Here is a 16,367-nt window from a genome sequence, read left to right on the forward strand (position 1 = left end):
CCTTTCATTTTACAGCAGAAACAGTCTGAGCTCAGTTCCTACCTTAAGTGTTATCGAAGTGATGGGTGTTGTCTGGTGCAGCATAGGCTGGGGGAGAAGAAACTAGGGTGTACGTGGTCATTTTAAGCTTGTGTTCACGATGTTTTAGCTCATTTATTTAGAAGTTGACGCGGATGTAGGTGCTCGTCAACTTTCTGTAGCTCTCCCTTGCTCAGGCATCACGTAACCAAATCCAAAACCAAGAATTAAAAGGCAAAACTGGGCCTCCCTGGTGGCACAAGGGGTTAAGCACCTCACTGTGAAGCGATCCCCTGCCAGGGAGCAACCCACATGGCGAAGCAGACCTCTCCTGTCTCCCCTGCTGCTCCCCTCAGCAGTGTATTCCAGTCAGTCTGCCTGTTTTGCTCCCTACTCTGTCTCTGGTGGATCCTGTCACCCCTCCCCGCCCCCCCCCCCAATCTCTGGCCTGTATCCCAGCTCTTGTATGCATAAATAAATAAATCTTAAAAAAAAAAAATAAAAGGCAAAACTAACATACTTAATCCAAAAATTAAAAGAAGAGAGCGGGGGTGTGTGTGGTACTTGCATTTGTGACATGATCATTTTCCCTGAATGAGTCAGGAGATTTTTTACGTTATTTATTGAGCTAGGGACGCATTCCTACTTATTTTTTGTTTCGTCTCTTCTTCCTGGAATGCTGATTTCCACGAACTGGTTTATTTTAGCTAATGGAGTGTGTAAAACTTAACAAGTATTCTTTAAATAAAGTAGTCCTTTCTTTATCCATGGTGTGAAATGTTTCAAGACACCCAGTGAATGCCAGAAACCCTGAGAGTACCAAGTCTCTCTCACACACACGCACAATATACTGTAATAAAGGTTATGTGAGTTTGGTCTCTTGAAATTTTAAATTTAGATAATATTTTTGGAAGGGGATTAACCACCTGGGAATTGAAACCTAGGAATGCAAAGCCAAGTGGTAAGGTAGGGCTTGGGTACCTACTTGGCTTGGTATGGTTGTGTTGCATAGAAATGAGAAGTTAAGGGGGTGATTCGTATTTCAGCTACTTGCTATGGGATCCTCGGGATCATTTTACATCTGTGAGGTGATTTATATACTTTATTCCATCAAAGAGCTCAAATTGTATACTAGTTGGTACCCTTGTCCCTTCTCCATGCCTCTCTCCACACACTTGTGAATAAGAACTATAATTGGTGTTCTGTCAAAGAAAGAAATGAGCTTGGATGTGGGCAGTGATTCCAACAGCCAGCATTTGAAATTTGGGAAACATCTTGGAGGTGATTTTCTTGAAACAAAAACTTTATTACATTATTAAATTGTGGGAGTTTTAGAAACCAAGAAGAAAACTTTTAATTTGACTTGGTGGGTAGAGATAGTAATTTAAGTATTTGATGTTACATGATGCATTGAGGGCTATATAAAGACACACAAAAAGAAAAATATTGTGATGATAATTATGACTATCCTTCACATTTCTTTATTTTGACACTCTGATCCAAACTGTGGCTTGTTTTGAGAAAGTGCCTTTTTCTGTGTTCTTTCTTTGTCTAAGTATTTTCAGCAGTGATTTTAAAAACTATGACTTAGATGGAAATATAGAATGTGTATTTGTGTTGAAAAAATGCATTTAAAATATGGGGCATTGGAACCTGAGTTCAAGAAGATGCTGACTGTAGAATGAAAGCCTGGAATTGCAGAAGTTAATAATAAGAAAAGCAAATCCTTGCTTAAACTTCAAATAACTGTAAGAATATGTAGAAGTCCTGGTTGGATTGAAGAAATCCTGGAAGTTTCAGTTTGAGATATATATGTCAGTAAGTGCTGCAGTTGTAGACCAGTTGAGCAGCAGAGGCCACTGCCCACTGGATTATAGCTCTGCCCTAGGAGAATGCATTACATTTTAAAAAGACATTGACAAAATAGTTTTAGGAGAAAATGAGTAGACTACAAAAGTTCTAAAACAAGGTCAGATAAGGAGTGACTCAAATTCTACTTAAAGAGAGGGGTTGGCAGAGACATCATTACTCTCCACATTTTAGAAAGGGCTGTCATGTAAATAGTAAACAGATGAATATATTTTAAATAGTTGCAGTGATTAGAAATAGTATGTGTAGGTAAAAGTTACAACAGATTTCTTCACAATATGAGGAAGAGATACGTAATTATTAGAGTCATGCTGAAGTGGAAAATAGTTGCCTTGTGAGTTAGTAAGTACTGTGATGCTTGCAGGTATTCAAGCAGAACTGTGAAGGTATTTGTTAATTATTTTTAGAATTACTTCCTACATTTTTCAGGCATAAGGAAAGTTGCCAAGGTTTCTTGTTAACCTTAATAGTCTAATAAATATTAGGAGCCTAAGTAAATTTCCAAAACGGGGGATCATTTCAGTTTATTTGCAAAAATTGACTATATATATATTGAGTGACTGAGGTGGGGCTGCTGATGCTGCTCTCTTTCTGCTAAAGCTGCTCTCCTTCTGCTATAGCTAGTGCTGTTCCGCTAGGCACAACTTGATAGGAAGACAGTGAAAAGGTTTTAGCTCACTGGGTGCTCACTATGTAGTGCCAGAATTTTATAAATATAATCACAACACGCTGTGGCAAATATAGAAGAGTTGAGTGCACTACTGTGGTGCATTGACATTTTGTACTAAATAATTCTTTGCTGTGAGGGACTGTCCTACACAGGATGTTTAACAGCACCCTGGACCTCTACCCACTAGATGCCAGCAGCACCCTACTCTAGGTCTGACAACCAAAAAGGTCTCTAAACACTGCCACATGTTCTCTGGGGGGCATAATTGTGCGGACTTCTGATGTACAGCAACATAGGTGGGAATATCTCACTATTTGAAGACATTGTAGGAAGTGTATTTTTTTTTAAAGTTCTCACTGGTGATTGGAGTTCCTGCTGACTATAGTATTCTATTCTTTTTTCTCTCAATCTTTCTACTTGCCTTTTAAATATTGCTGGTGATCTTACTATGTGTACTTTGAATAGGATGTCAAATCGGAGTGGTTTTACTGTCAGCCTATTTTGCCATTTTTTTTATGTGTAACTGCTATTGATCGTATTACCTGTTTATCTTGCCTTGATGATTAATCCTCAGGATCTATTCTTGTTGAACCCAAGACCTCTCCCCCCACCCATACCCCCAATTTAAAAAAGATAATATGGTTTCTCTTGTGTTTATTCAACCAAAGTCATCTTTTCTGTAGAAAAGTAAACAACAATCAGAGAATGACTTTGTTACTTTAGAATGAAAGCTACAATATTTTAGGATGTATATTGATATCTCTATTTAGGATATATGTTGATATCTCTGTTTGTGTTATCCTACAAGGTTGTTTGATAGTAGCTGGCACTAACATGAATTGTTTAGTTTTTGTTTATGAATTTTGTCCTTATATTTATCAGCTTCCAGATAATGTGGTCTGCCATTTGTGCCATGTTTCTGATCTTTGTATTTTTCTTCCTTCAGATTAGCAGGAGACTCCAAGATGGAAACCCTGTCTTTCCCCAGATATAATGTAGCTGAGATTGTGGTTCATATTCGCAACAAAATCTTAACAGGAGCCGATGGTAAAAACCTCTCCAAGAATGATCTTTATCCAAATCCAAAGGTAAAAAGTGGTTGTGCTTGCAGGTGGATGATGGTACTGAAAACAAAGTAAGCTATTAGGTGTAGAGTATGGGGAAAAGGGAATGTATTATTTGATGTAGACCAATCGATTTAATCTAGAGAAAAATCTCTCACTTAGTGTAATTTTAAAATAACATTAAGTTTATATGTGGGCAACTTCTGCATTTCCTTTAGGAATTCAACTCTTTAATGTGATTGTTTTCTTAAACTAATAATGTATGGATTTTAAACCATAGACATTAAAGTATATTAAATTTTTTATTAATATGGAGTGGCTGTCTGAGGTTATCAGTTATTGGTAGGGCTTAAAAGAACTCATTCCAAGTGGTTTCCAACCACAAAAAGTGCTTAGAAACAATTTTCTTTGGAAGCCTGCAGATTAATTTTCTTGCATTATGCCCCTAGGGGGAATTGACTTGTTTTGACAGGCATTTTTTTTTTTTATTTCTTTAGTTATTAAATGCAAAAATGAACTATTTATGTGTCATAGAAAATCCCAAAGTCTCCGTTCAGTTTCTTGTATTGCTCTTGAAGCATACATAATAAAATCTACTTTAATGTTGTACAACTCAAACTTTTTTATCCCTGTGCCCCTTTATTTCCTTAAAATGGAAGGAATAATCTCAGAATAAGTGAACTTGTTTGTGAATCAAAACAGGTTCTGCAGGTCAATGTTTGGTATTGCTTATTTAAGAGATACAATTTTTAAAAATCCCATATTATCTTATTAAATTATTCCCCCATATCACTGAACTTTAACATCTAGGGAACATTAACATCAAAAGCATCAAACAAAGTTTCCCATTGTCTTTTAAAAAATGTGCACCCTCAAAAAAAATGTGCACCCTCAATATGCCATTATTTTGGCCACATACCTGACAACCTGTTTTGAAAGTCTAATAACTCTTTTCCATTCTTTAATGTGAATGGATTGCTTGGATTGGATTTGGATATATATGCTCTCATTCGGTATATGATCTTAAGCAACTGATTTTATCGACCATTATTGCATATGAACAAACTGGTATCATTAGTTGTGTAAAAATTTGGAAAAATTAAGAACTAATTCAAGAGTAATTTTGTGACTATTTCCTTCTTTTGCATTCATCAGCTACAAGATTGGACAGTAATGATGAGAGTGATACATGCATCAGAGTATTAAAAATTGATTTTCTCTTGTAGCCTGAAGTCTTGCACATGATCTACATGAGAGCCTTACAAATGGTCTATGGAATTCGACTGGAACACTTTTACATGGTAGGTTTAAGATGAGGCAAAATTATGTTCTTTTGCTGCATTTTCCCTGTTCATATTACATACTATTTTCAAGATATAAAGTTCCTACTTTATTTTTAACAAAATCAAAGACTTATAGAAAACTAATGTCACTGCAAAGAAATTTAAGCATAATAATGGTTTACTGGTAGCATTAGTAAGATCAAAACTATAGTAAAAGAGTTAAGTGACACAAAATATTGATTTTATGCATCTATTCAGTTTTATAGGTTTGTGTTCAGACTGTAATAAAAATAAGTAACTGTTTTCTTCTCAGAAAAGACTCCCAAATTTGAGAGAAGATAGGCACTGAGATTGAAAATAATTGAGCTACTAGTAAATTTGAAATTTCTGGAAGGAAAGATCATTTTTCATGATCTTTTGTTGTTAAATCATCATGGAATTGTCTGAAGATGTACTGAAAATGTATCTTTAGAATATCATCAATATAATTGCATATTGTTTAAAAATCAAAGATTGTTCTTACATGCTATGAAACCTTGTTAAGATTTAGTTTCTTTCTCTGTAAAGTAGGGATAACACACTAGAGTTGTTAAATAATTAAAAGAGAATATATGTAAAATGCTTAACACAAATTCCTGATATTTAATAGGTACTAATCATTTAAAAACTGTGGCTCATCTACTCTGAACCTCACATTAATATTGATGACAGCTATTTTTGTGTTAGATCTGTATTGCTTGCTAAGGTTTTTTTTTTTTTATTTAATGATAGTAAGTAACTATATTTTGCTTAATCTATGATTAAGAAGGTGTCTTGAGATTGAAGATTTTCTTACTTTTCTAATCAATGTGTAATGTAGATTTTGTGATTTGTTACATTTAGCTTCCAGTGAACTCTGAAGTCATGTATCCACACATTATGGAAGGCTTCTTACCAGTCAGCAATCTATTTATTCATCTGTGAGTAAAAAGTGGTTTTGTTTTCTTAGTCTGCATTCATATTTGCACATTATACTTTATTCAAATACGGTTTTCACTGGGAAGGAATGTACCATTTCTCTCTTCACTCTATCCCATATACATTAAAAATTATATATGTCCACTAGTAGAGCTTCCTCCCTCTGGTATTTTCAATTGAAGTTTTAAGATGTTTTGAATCTAAATTGTTGGGTGAGTTTTGAATTCTTAAAGAGTCCTAGTGCCTCCAAGAGTGTTTGCTGTCTATTAGAATGTATAACTGTGCCTTGGTGTTGCATAGATACCTGAGTAATATACAGAAAAAGTAGATTTCAGTGCTAGATAATCACACATTGTAGTAGACTTCTGACTTGATCCTTTGACATTAAGAAACATATCCAGTAATCTTGTTTCTGAAATTAAGATGCTTCTATCCTATAACTTAGTATATAGTTTACAATGTATTTTTAATATGCTTTCTCCACTCCATCTTCCAGGGACTCGTTCATGCCTGTATGTCGGGTGAATGACTTTGAGATTGCTGATATTCTATATCCAAGTAAGTGGGAATTTAAAACAATTTTTAATATCTGGCTTCAGTGTAAAATTTTACCTTTCCATCAATAGATGTGAAAAAAGAAATACAGGAAATTGACTTTAGAACATGTATCCTATTCTTGAGGATGAATTTTTATATCTTATTGAAATTTTTTTCTTTTGTAGATCCAGTTTTTCTCATTATTTGTAACTTTTTTCATTTTGCAAAACACTCTGTAAATTTGAGGCTGTGAATACGAATACTATATAAGCTGTGATGTTATTCAGAGGAGTCATGATACTAATTTTAGCAAGTAACAATTACCTTTTACCAAAGAAAAGATTTTTCAGTCTTTCAATTTTTCAAAGATTTTTCACAAATAGCAAGTCGTGATGTGTTAGAATGTAAATTTCTCTTAACTGCATTTAATTATCCTTTAACTCATTTGACTATTTGATACACATAAATTTATATAATATTTTTTGTTGCAAGGGATTTGGTTTGCTCTTTAAAAATTTATTATCCTCTTTGTGATCTACTTTTTTGTTGTTGACATGGGATTTTCTACAAGTTATTGATGGCCATAATTTCTGAGAATAAAGACAGTTTTACTTCTCCAATCTATATATGGTATATTTCTTTTTCTTGCTTTTTGCACTGCTTGGATTTCTAGTATTTTGTTGAATTGACATGGCTAGAGCTGGCATTATTACCTTGTTTCTGATCTTAAGGGGAAAATATTTGTCTTTTGTTATTAAGCTTGATGTTAGTTTTATGATTTCTTAGATGTGTTTTATCAGGGTAAGCAACTTCTCTTCCTCGTGTGTATCATAAATGGGTGTTGAATTTTTTTAAATGCTTTTTTGCAACTAATGTAAAAATCATGGTGCATTTTTTTTTTTTAATCTAGTGAAATAGATTGTTTGACTTTTGAATGATAAACCAGCATTGTATTCAGGATGAACCCAATTTGTTTATGACATGTTATATTTTCAATTCATTGCTGAATTTGATGTGCTGATACTTTGTTAAGTGTTTTTATGTCATTGTTCATGAGGGATGTTGGGCTGTGATTTTCTGGTAATGCACCAGAGTCACTGATTTGGATATCATGGTATTGTTGGCCTCATTGGATGAGTTTGGAAAGAACTCCTTTCAATTTCAGGAATAATTTTTGTAAAATTTGTATTATTTTTTCCTTAAATGTTTCATAGAATTCACCAGTGAATCCATCTGGAACTGAAGATTTTCTTTTGCTATTGCTCCTATGTTAGCTTCGGTAGTTTAGGTTTTTAAGGGAATTTTATCCATTTCATTTAAGTTGACAAATTTATTACAAAGTTTTTCATAATTTTCCTGTATCATTTTAAGTCTCTGGGCTCAGTAGTTATGACCTCTCTTTCATTCTGACATTAGTAATTTGTTTCTTCATTTTTACTTCTCCCTGATTAGTCTAATTAGAAGTTTATTGATTCTGTTGATCTTTTCAAAGAGCCAGCTTTTTGTTTTGTTAATTTTTCTATATTTTGTTTCTGGTTTCTATTTTATTGGTTTCTGTGCTTACTGATATTCCTTTTTTTCTTGTGCTCACTTTGGGTTTGCGCTTTTACTTTCTGTTAATAACTTTAAGGTAGAAACTGAGGCCGCTAGTTTGAGTTCTTTTCTATAGGTATTCAGTGCTATAAGTTTTCCTTTAGCGCTGATTTAGCTGCATCCCACAGTCTAGATTGTTTCTTCCGTGTGTGCATCCCTGTGTACATGTGAGTACCCACATTTAAACTCACCTTCAGCAGGGCAGTCCTGTGTGGTCGTCTTGATTCTGGGGTTGAAACCACATCACTCCGGGGATACTTTTTGGTTTTGACAGTTATATCAGGGTTATCATTGGCTAAACCCCCTTTTTAGTTTTTAATTTTGATAATTCTTGAACCACGTGTAGTTTAAATCAAACTAAAATTCCATGTAGGGGTAGGTTTAGAATTTTCAGAGAGTTTTGTTTTCTCATCAGAAACAAGGTTAAGGGACACTAACAGCTTTGTTATTTCTCTCCATCTGTATGAGTGCTTTTTCTTTTCTTAATATACCTTTTCTCTAAGAATACAGTCTTTTTAAAGTCCCACATCTTGTAGGAATCTTACTCCTATTCCCTCTGTCCTTTGCACCCAAGGCACCATCACCTGACCCTACATAAAAGTTAGTAACCCAAACCACTGCTTACTCAGCCTGGAGTCATTTTCTCTTGTTTCTCTTGCTATCTCTGTTGCTTATAAGATTCTGCTTTTATCACAAGTTTTCAGCAATTGATTATAATGTGCTTTTTGGAGATTTTCTTTTCCCTTGTTATTCTTCTGCTTAGATTTGCTCACTTCCTTGGATATGTTTATAGTTTCTATCAAATTTGGAAAATATTCCATTATTTCATAAAAGTTTTTTTCCACACTTCTTTAAGTCTCCAATTACACATTTACTACACTGCTTGACGCTCCTTCAATTCAGAGATGTCTATTTGTTTTTTTATCTCTGGCCATCATTTAAAATGGTTTTGATTTTATGTCTTGAATTTCCCAAGCACTTTTGTCTCTATGTCTAATCTGCTGTTAGTTTTTGGTCCCAGGTATTTTACTTTACAATTGTAAAAGGTTTTTGTTTTTTTTTGTTTTTTTTTTTTAAATTAGAGGATTTTATTATTTTGTATTTTATTTTATTTTTATATAATTTTTATGTATATATATTTTAAATCATTGTTCATTTTATACAATGCTTACTTTCTCCTCCAAGGTGTAGTCCCTTGTGCTCTTCATTCCCCTGTTTTGATCCCTCTCCCACAATTGTAAAAGTTTGATTTGAGTCTTTTAAAAAGTGATACTTGGGCCTCCCTGGTGGCCTAGGAATTAAGTCTCAGTGCTTCCACTGCTTTGGCCCACTATGAAGGCCTGAGTTGCCTGAGTTTGATTCCCAGCCCATGAGCTAATCCACATGGCACAGCAGACATCTCCTGTTTTGCGCACTGCTTCCCTTAGCTATGTATTTAAGTAGATCTGCCTGTTCTCCTCCCCACAGTGTCTCTGGTGAATCCTCTCACCCCCCAACCTCTGGCCCACACCCCAATTTTTCTATTCAAAAATAAATAAATAAAATCTTTAAAAATAAATATATTCTTTAAAAAAATAGTAAGTGATACTTTCCTGTACCCTTGTGAACAAATGGAATGTATTTATTAAGTCTGAGTCACGAAGATCAAGTTTAGTTTGGAGAGGCCAAAGCAACTAAAATTCATAAATTCTCTCTTTACTCTAAAAATTCTACTTTCTTTGACCTTTCCAACTCTAAACTCTATTTTCATAACTTAGCAAAGCCTCTGTGTTCTGCTTTTGTTCTCCTTCCCTGGGGTACAAACCGAAAACTCTAAGCAAGGGCAAGTGCAATCAGGGGATCACCTCATTTCTTTTGGGGATTGCTATCATATATTATGTATTGTCAGGTGTCTAAAATTTGCTGCTTCATAATTGTTGTCTTTCTAGTTGTTTAAGGGCATAAGTTTGTTGCCTATTAATCTCTCATGATCAAAAGTGGATTGCCTTTTTGTTATTAATACAAAAATCTGTTTTAGACAATTACACTGATCTTCTATTCAGAATTATTCTAATTCTAATCGTAAGTTACAGCAGATTTTCTGCGTGTCAGTTTATTGTAGACTATATGTACTTTTATTTCACATAGTAGAGCATGATAGGAGAGGGTGAAGTTTCATTTTTATGTTTTATTTCAAAGATTTGTTTAAAGAGTCTTGCTTTCTATTGTAGAAGCCAAACGGACAAGTCGGTTTTTAAGTGGTATTATCAACTTTATTCACTTCAGAGAAGCATGCCGTGAGACATATATGGAGTTTCTTTGGCAATATGTAAGATTTAAAAATATTTTGGGGTTACACACCAGATTAGTAACATTATTTATGAACTATTAACCTGTTTTGAAATTGTCATGGATGTCTATTATTGTATGGTTATTACAGTCATTTTTATATTTATATGAAGTTGTAGATTTTAGTTACTAGAAAGTATATCTCAGGATAAAGATTTTCTTTGATATTTGGCAATTAAAGGGGAAGGCTGGGTTTTAATCTTTTAATTTAGGCTCCTTTTCCTATATTAAGAAATGTAATGGAAGAGCAGATATAGCCACATTTCTTTTCCTCAAAGTGTACATAGTGTATTTTAAATAATTGGGATAATTTAATTTACATTTATTGTCTAAATAATGACCTAATTGGACTGTTTCATTTTGTTTGTTGTTTGCCCAGCATTACATTATAAAATTCAACCCAAGTAAACCATGTTAGCAGATAGAAACTAGTCTCATCAATATTTCAAAGAATTTGAGAAGATTATAGGTCATCAGTGTGATTTGTCCCCATTTGTCCAATGTATGGTACCATATTCTCAGAAAAGTACCAGTGTAACACCACACATTGTGAACTTAAATTCTAGCTACACTGAGCTATACAGATAAATTCTTGCACAAATCATGCTAAACTTATCTCTTAAACATCACTCTCCAAAGCTCACATATTTATCTGCCAACACATATAAACACAATTTTGCTTAGCTAATTTCTCCTTATATTGTAAAACACAGCTCAGATGGCATCTATCATTTCTATTAAGCCTTCTGTAATCTTCCTCCCCAGTCATTACCCAAGTTGGATTGGATGTCACTCTACTTTATTCTCTTTATATTTAGTACAAGTTGTTTTGTAGTTTTTTTGTGTGTGTTATTTATTTCCCGAGTATATGCCCAAATCTTAGGGCAATGTATTCTATAATAGGATAGCTATCTTCTTTTCATTTTTATAGTTTATTTTCTTGTATCTGAGTCTTCAAGGAAACTGGGCTATGTAAGCCTAGGAACCATAAGTTAGTCATCTTGGTTTATTCTGACACCTTCCATATGCCTAGCTATGGAAAGAACACAGTATTTGTTGAATAAGTAAAGAAATTCCCAGTTCTGTTTGTCATAAATTCCTATGAGTAAGCATTTAATAATCTGTCTCGTAGACTTTTTTTAAAAAGTCACTGTTTAGGTTGAAAAGCACTAATATGAAATTATTAAAATTGCTTTAGAAATCTTCTGTGGACAAAATGCAGCAGTTAAATACCGCACATCAGGAGGCATTAATGAAGTTGGAAAGACTTGAGTAAGTAGATTTACAAATAAAATAAATGCAATTTCAGAATGCAACACTTTTAAGTAGTATTTTGCAAACTCACAGTACACTACAAGTCTCTTTTATGTTCCTTACTAAAAAGCAGTGTATTATGTATTTTCTAGAAAAGAAAAACTAGTTTTTCTTCTTTTGAACTCTTTGTGTATAATACATCCTTTCACTTCTTTTTTGTTAGTACGTTAGCCTGAGTTGTATAAAGCCACTCATTTACACTCCTAAATTGTGTTTGGGAATATTTATCTTACACAGGTGAGCATAGCTGACTGGACTCTTTCTTCAAATCAGTTAATTCTATTAAAATGTTTACTCCTTCAGTAGAGGCTTGTTTTGTTTTGTTCTGACTCATAGGTTGGATAGTAGAAAGAGTCAGTTAAGGGTTATGATTTCTTGGCCTTATGTATATAATTTTGAACAGAAGAGTTTTTTTATCCCTGTTAATTTATTGATGATCTTGAGCTTATCTATTTCAGGTGAGAGCTTTTCTAACCAGCTGTGGTATAAATTGCCTTTAGAGACAGCAATAAGTTGGAAAGACTGGGAGTAGAAAACAGACATTAAAATTTAACTTGGCAAATTTAGCATAAACAAGTCAAAATATAAATGACATACTGGGAAAGAGTATTGCAACATATGCAGCAAAGCATAACTGTCTCTAATTACAGAGTACATGTATTTTCCTAATAAACAAAGACTGCTACAACTGATAGGAAAAAAGATACTAGAAACTTAGGCCAAAACTGGGGATTTATAGAAGAGTGAATGCAAGTAACTAATTTAAAAACTTGTAAATATTGTCAAGCACACAGCAGTCAGGAAATGAAAATTAAAATGACAATTCTATACCATATTTCTAAAAGTAAAGTTGAGACATTCATAAGGAAGAGATTTGACATGTGTAAGTACTGTTAGGAAGGAGTAATAGAGCAAAAGTAGTGAATAATAATAGGTGAAGAGATGAGTATTAAAATCGAGGTAAAGAAATCAGCATAGGAAGGGGAGTTGCTTGTTCGTCTGATGAGCTGTGAGTTGGGAAGGATAGGCGTCTGTGCTGAGTCTATGCATAGAGTTGGTGGTAGGAAATTGGAGGAGTTTATCTGATTTTTATTTTCTCTGTGTAGTAGAGGGCAGCCTATTTTAAATCTCTATCATATGGAAACATGGTAATTAAGGAACCTGAAGACAGATTGTTTTTTCATTTAAGTTATTTGACCTTTCAAAGTTAAGAACTCCATGTTATTGTAATGTATTTTACTATGTTAGTTCTGTTCCAGTTGAAGAGCAAGCAGAGTTCAAGCAGCTTTCGGATGATATTCAGGAGCTGCAACAATCACTGAATCAAGAGTTTCGTCAAAAAACGGTACTGTTAAATACCTTAAAATTTAAAAACTGTGGGTGTGGAAGGGATAAAAACATATTGCATTCAGTTACTGAAGAAATAAGATACATTGCTGTGCCCATTTGTGCCCCTTATAATCAGTCTATGCTTCTATGATTATCCGTGTTATAAAAGTTATGTGTTGTCTTGTTGATTACAATTTGTTAGAATTTTCCTATGTCGACTTCTGCTCTTCCTGTACTGCACTGAGACACCCTGGAGACTGTAGAAAACCCTCAGGAGATTTTAAATTTTCTAGGAAAACAATGATATTCAGCATCTGGCATGCACTGCGTATACTGATGAGGGCTCAATGTGCTTCATAGTTTCAACAGCAACTCACATCCCATCCTTTTGTATCTTTGTGAACTTGGCATCTTGTCTTTTGCTATGCCAAATTAAAACTGAAAATCTGAAAATGAGAATATCTGTCTAATCTGATTACAAGGTCTATGGATTTGTGCAGTGCCCAATAGGTACACACATCCAATTAGGAGGTAGTTGTGCTTATTTAAGAAAAGAAATTAAAGTATTTTTTTCTTTCAATTATTTTACTTTTTCAAAGAGCTACTAAGTTGTTGTGCATTTTTTTGGATTTAACAACTTAAAAAGGAGCTGATAGATACTTTTGGCCTAGGGGCATTGTGGACAGAGAAAGCGTGGGAATATCTACTCTAGTCTATTTCTGTCTTACCTTTAATAGAAAATATGGAGGGGCTAAATATAAATCTGTTTTGGATCACCAGAAAGCAGTTTGCTTTTTTAACTTTAGATAGTGCTGCAAGAGGGAAATTCCCAAAAGAAGTCAGATATTTCAGAGAAAACCAAGCGTTTGGTAAGTGTCTTTTCATATTACTAGCATTTAGGGGTTCAACATGTATGGGATAGTATTTTAACTGTCTGTATTATTATAATCAAATGTTTTCTTAAAACCACACATATATAGGAAATTTGCACAGAAAAATGTGATTGATATATGATGTGGTGAGCTTTCAGGTGATTTTCATCATATAGTTCTATTTTCATATTTTTTAAAAAACAGTAGTCATCTATAATATTTAAATTGAAAAAAGTTAATGTTTTAATTTTTTTTTTCAAAGATTTATTTATTTTTATGCTTACAAGAGCTAGGGTACCGGCCAGAGATGCCGGGGTGAGAGGATTCACCAGAGACAGAGCGGGGAACAGAACAGGCAGACTGACTGAAATGCACTGCTGAGGGGAGCAGTGGGTGAGACAGGAGAGGCAGGAGAGTTTTGCTCCGCCATATGGGTTTCTCCCTGGCCGGTCGGGATCGAACTTGTGCTACAGAGGCTGTGGATTGCTTCATACTGTGGTGCTTAATCCCCTTGTGCTATGAGGGAAGCCCAATGTTTTTTCATTTTAAGGGAAACAGACCAGTATTACCAGATTGTCAGGTAAAACAAGTAAAGGTGGAAAGTGGGACTGGAGGGGAGAATAAGAATAATAAGGACCTTGTATATTGTGCTGAGATGCTTACTTGCCTATAGACTGATTTGGTGGGGGAGTAATGTGGCTGTGATTTAATATTACCCCCACTGCAACAAACATGGACAAATTTCTTTATTCTTTTTTATCATTGTCATGTTAAATTACCAATTTTCTTATCATATCTAAATATAAAAATATTTTCTCAACAGAATGAACTAAAATTGTCAGTGGTTTCTTTGAAAGAAGTACAAGAGAATTTGAAAACAAAAATTGTAGATTCTCCAGAGAAGGTAAAGAATTATAAAGAAAAAATGAAAGATACAGTTCAGAAGCTTAAAAATTCCAGGGTGAGTTTTTAAATTTTTATTGCTTTTTATCTTTCTGTCTTTTAGGCAACTCTTATTTATTCATTTGTTGATTTTCTAATTTCCTGATTATCTTTCTTTCTATTCCCTTAAAGCTTTCTGCCCTTGTTTGTAATTTGTAGCTCTCCTCTGAAGTGGGTATAGAGAAAATAAGTATAATTTTAAGATATTTGTTCAATTATGCAATAAATTTTTGAGGTTTTACCCTGGATAATCAAAATAAATTCCTTATCCTCCTGAAACTTACTTTGTTACAAGGGAGAAAAGTATTAAACAGTTTTATAATCAGTTATATAATTTCAAATATAATATGTTCTGTGTAAAAATATGGGGTGTGCATGTGTGGGAGCAGGAAGTATTTGGGAAATCCTTCTGTTAAATTTTGTTGTGATCCTAAAACTCCTCCAAAAAACAGTCTATTTTTTTAAAAAGCAACCAAGAGAGAAACAAACAAAAAATTGTATGGGGTACTTTCAAATAATGTAAGGAGGGGTACTAAGTTTGTAGAAATCAGGGGTGGAAGTAGAAAAAATCCTACTGACATCTGAGTGATGAATAGAAGGAACACCATTACATTGGCAGGAATGTAAACTTGTGAAACCATATAGAAAATCTGGATTTACCTTAAGAAATTGAAAATGGAAATACCATGCAACCCAGCAATCCCACTCCTGGGCATATATCCAAACACAAGAAACTATCAACACAAAAACCCGTATGTTCCAGTGTTCATAATAGCTTGCTTGCTTGCTTGCTTGCTTTCTTTCTCTCTTTCTCTCTTTCTCTCTTTCTCTCTTTCTTTTCTCTCTCTCTCTCTCTCTTTCTTCTTTTCTTCTTTCAGCACTGGGTACAGTCAGAAGCACGGGAGGGCAAGAGAATTCACCAGGGCCAGAGCAGGGAACAGAACAGGCAGACTGATGAAATACACTGCTGAGGGGAGCAGCGGGGGTGGGGCAGGAGAGGTCTGCTTGCCATGTGGGACCCTTGCCGGCGGCCAGGGATCGAACCGGCGCTGCAGAGGCTGTGGGCAGCTTCATAGCCCAGCGCTCAACTGCTGTGCCACCAGGGGTGGCCCCATAATAGCATTATTTTTAAGGGCTCGGACATGAAGGTAGCCTTAAATGTGCACTGATTGATGATTGGGACAGAAGGGGTGATATATACATACTGTGGAGTACTATATAACCATAAGAAATGATGAAATGCAGCCATTTTCAGTAAATTGGAGGGGATTTTAATAATGTGCAGCAAAGTCCGAACAATGAAAACAAATACTGGACATTTACATAGCAGACAATTTGATAATGTAAGCACTTTCAAAAACCAGTGAGCATCGGTAAACATCTCGAGTTCTCTGAGATTAAGAGAGGGACAGAAGGGAAAGGGACATGTGGATCTAAGGGGTGGTGGTATGGGGGAAAACTTAAAAAGAAAACAAATTTATGCTGACAGCTGAGTGATGAACAGAAGTTTTCGTAGTAAATTTGTATATGGAAGAGTATTTCAGACAAAAGGAACAATAGGCAAATTCTTTGAAGTAGTAGGGAGTAAGGT

The 16,367-nt window shown here is 34.5% G+C and overlaps 1 protein-coding gene across 1 annotated transcript in view; it reads left to right on the plus strand.

The window, feature by feature from the left end:
- Window positions 1-16,367, plus strand: part of NUF2 (NUF2 component of NDC80 kinetochore complex) — a 28,694-nt gene that overhangs the window by 273 nt on the left and 12,054 nt on the right. The window contains exons 2-10 of the mRNA XM_037506601.2: window positions 3,504-3,645; window positions 4,848-4,922; window positions 5,787-5,863; window positions 6,358-6,419; window positions 10,202-10,299; window positions 11,518-11,591; window positions 12,882-12,978; window positions 13,769-13,831; window positions 14,658-14,795. Coding sequence (XP_037362498.1) covers window positions 3,523-3,645; window positions 4,848-4,922; window positions 5,787-5,863; window positions 6,358-6,419; window positions 10,202-10,299; window positions 11,518-11,591; window positions 12,882-12,978; window positions 13,769-13,831; window positions 14,658-14,795 — 807 coding nt within the window. The 5' untranslated portion in view covers window positions 3,504-3,522. The remainder of the gene's footprint in view (window positions 1-3,503; window positions 3,646-4,847; window positions 4,923-5,786; window positions 5,864-6,357; window positions 6,420-10,201; window positions 10,300-11,517; window positions 11,592-12,881; window positions 12,979-13,768; window positions 13,832-14,657; window positions 14,796-16,367) is intronic.

Source organism: Talpa occidentalis, unplaced genomic scaffold (assembly GCF_014898055.3).
Source record: "Talpa occidentalis isolate TD23 unplaced genomic scaffold, MPIMG_talOcc4v2.1 talOcc4.12, whole genome shotgun sequence".
Classification (NCBI taxonomy): Eukaryota; Metazoa; Chordata; class Mammalia; order Eulipotyphla; family Talpidae; genus Talpa; species Talpa occidentalis.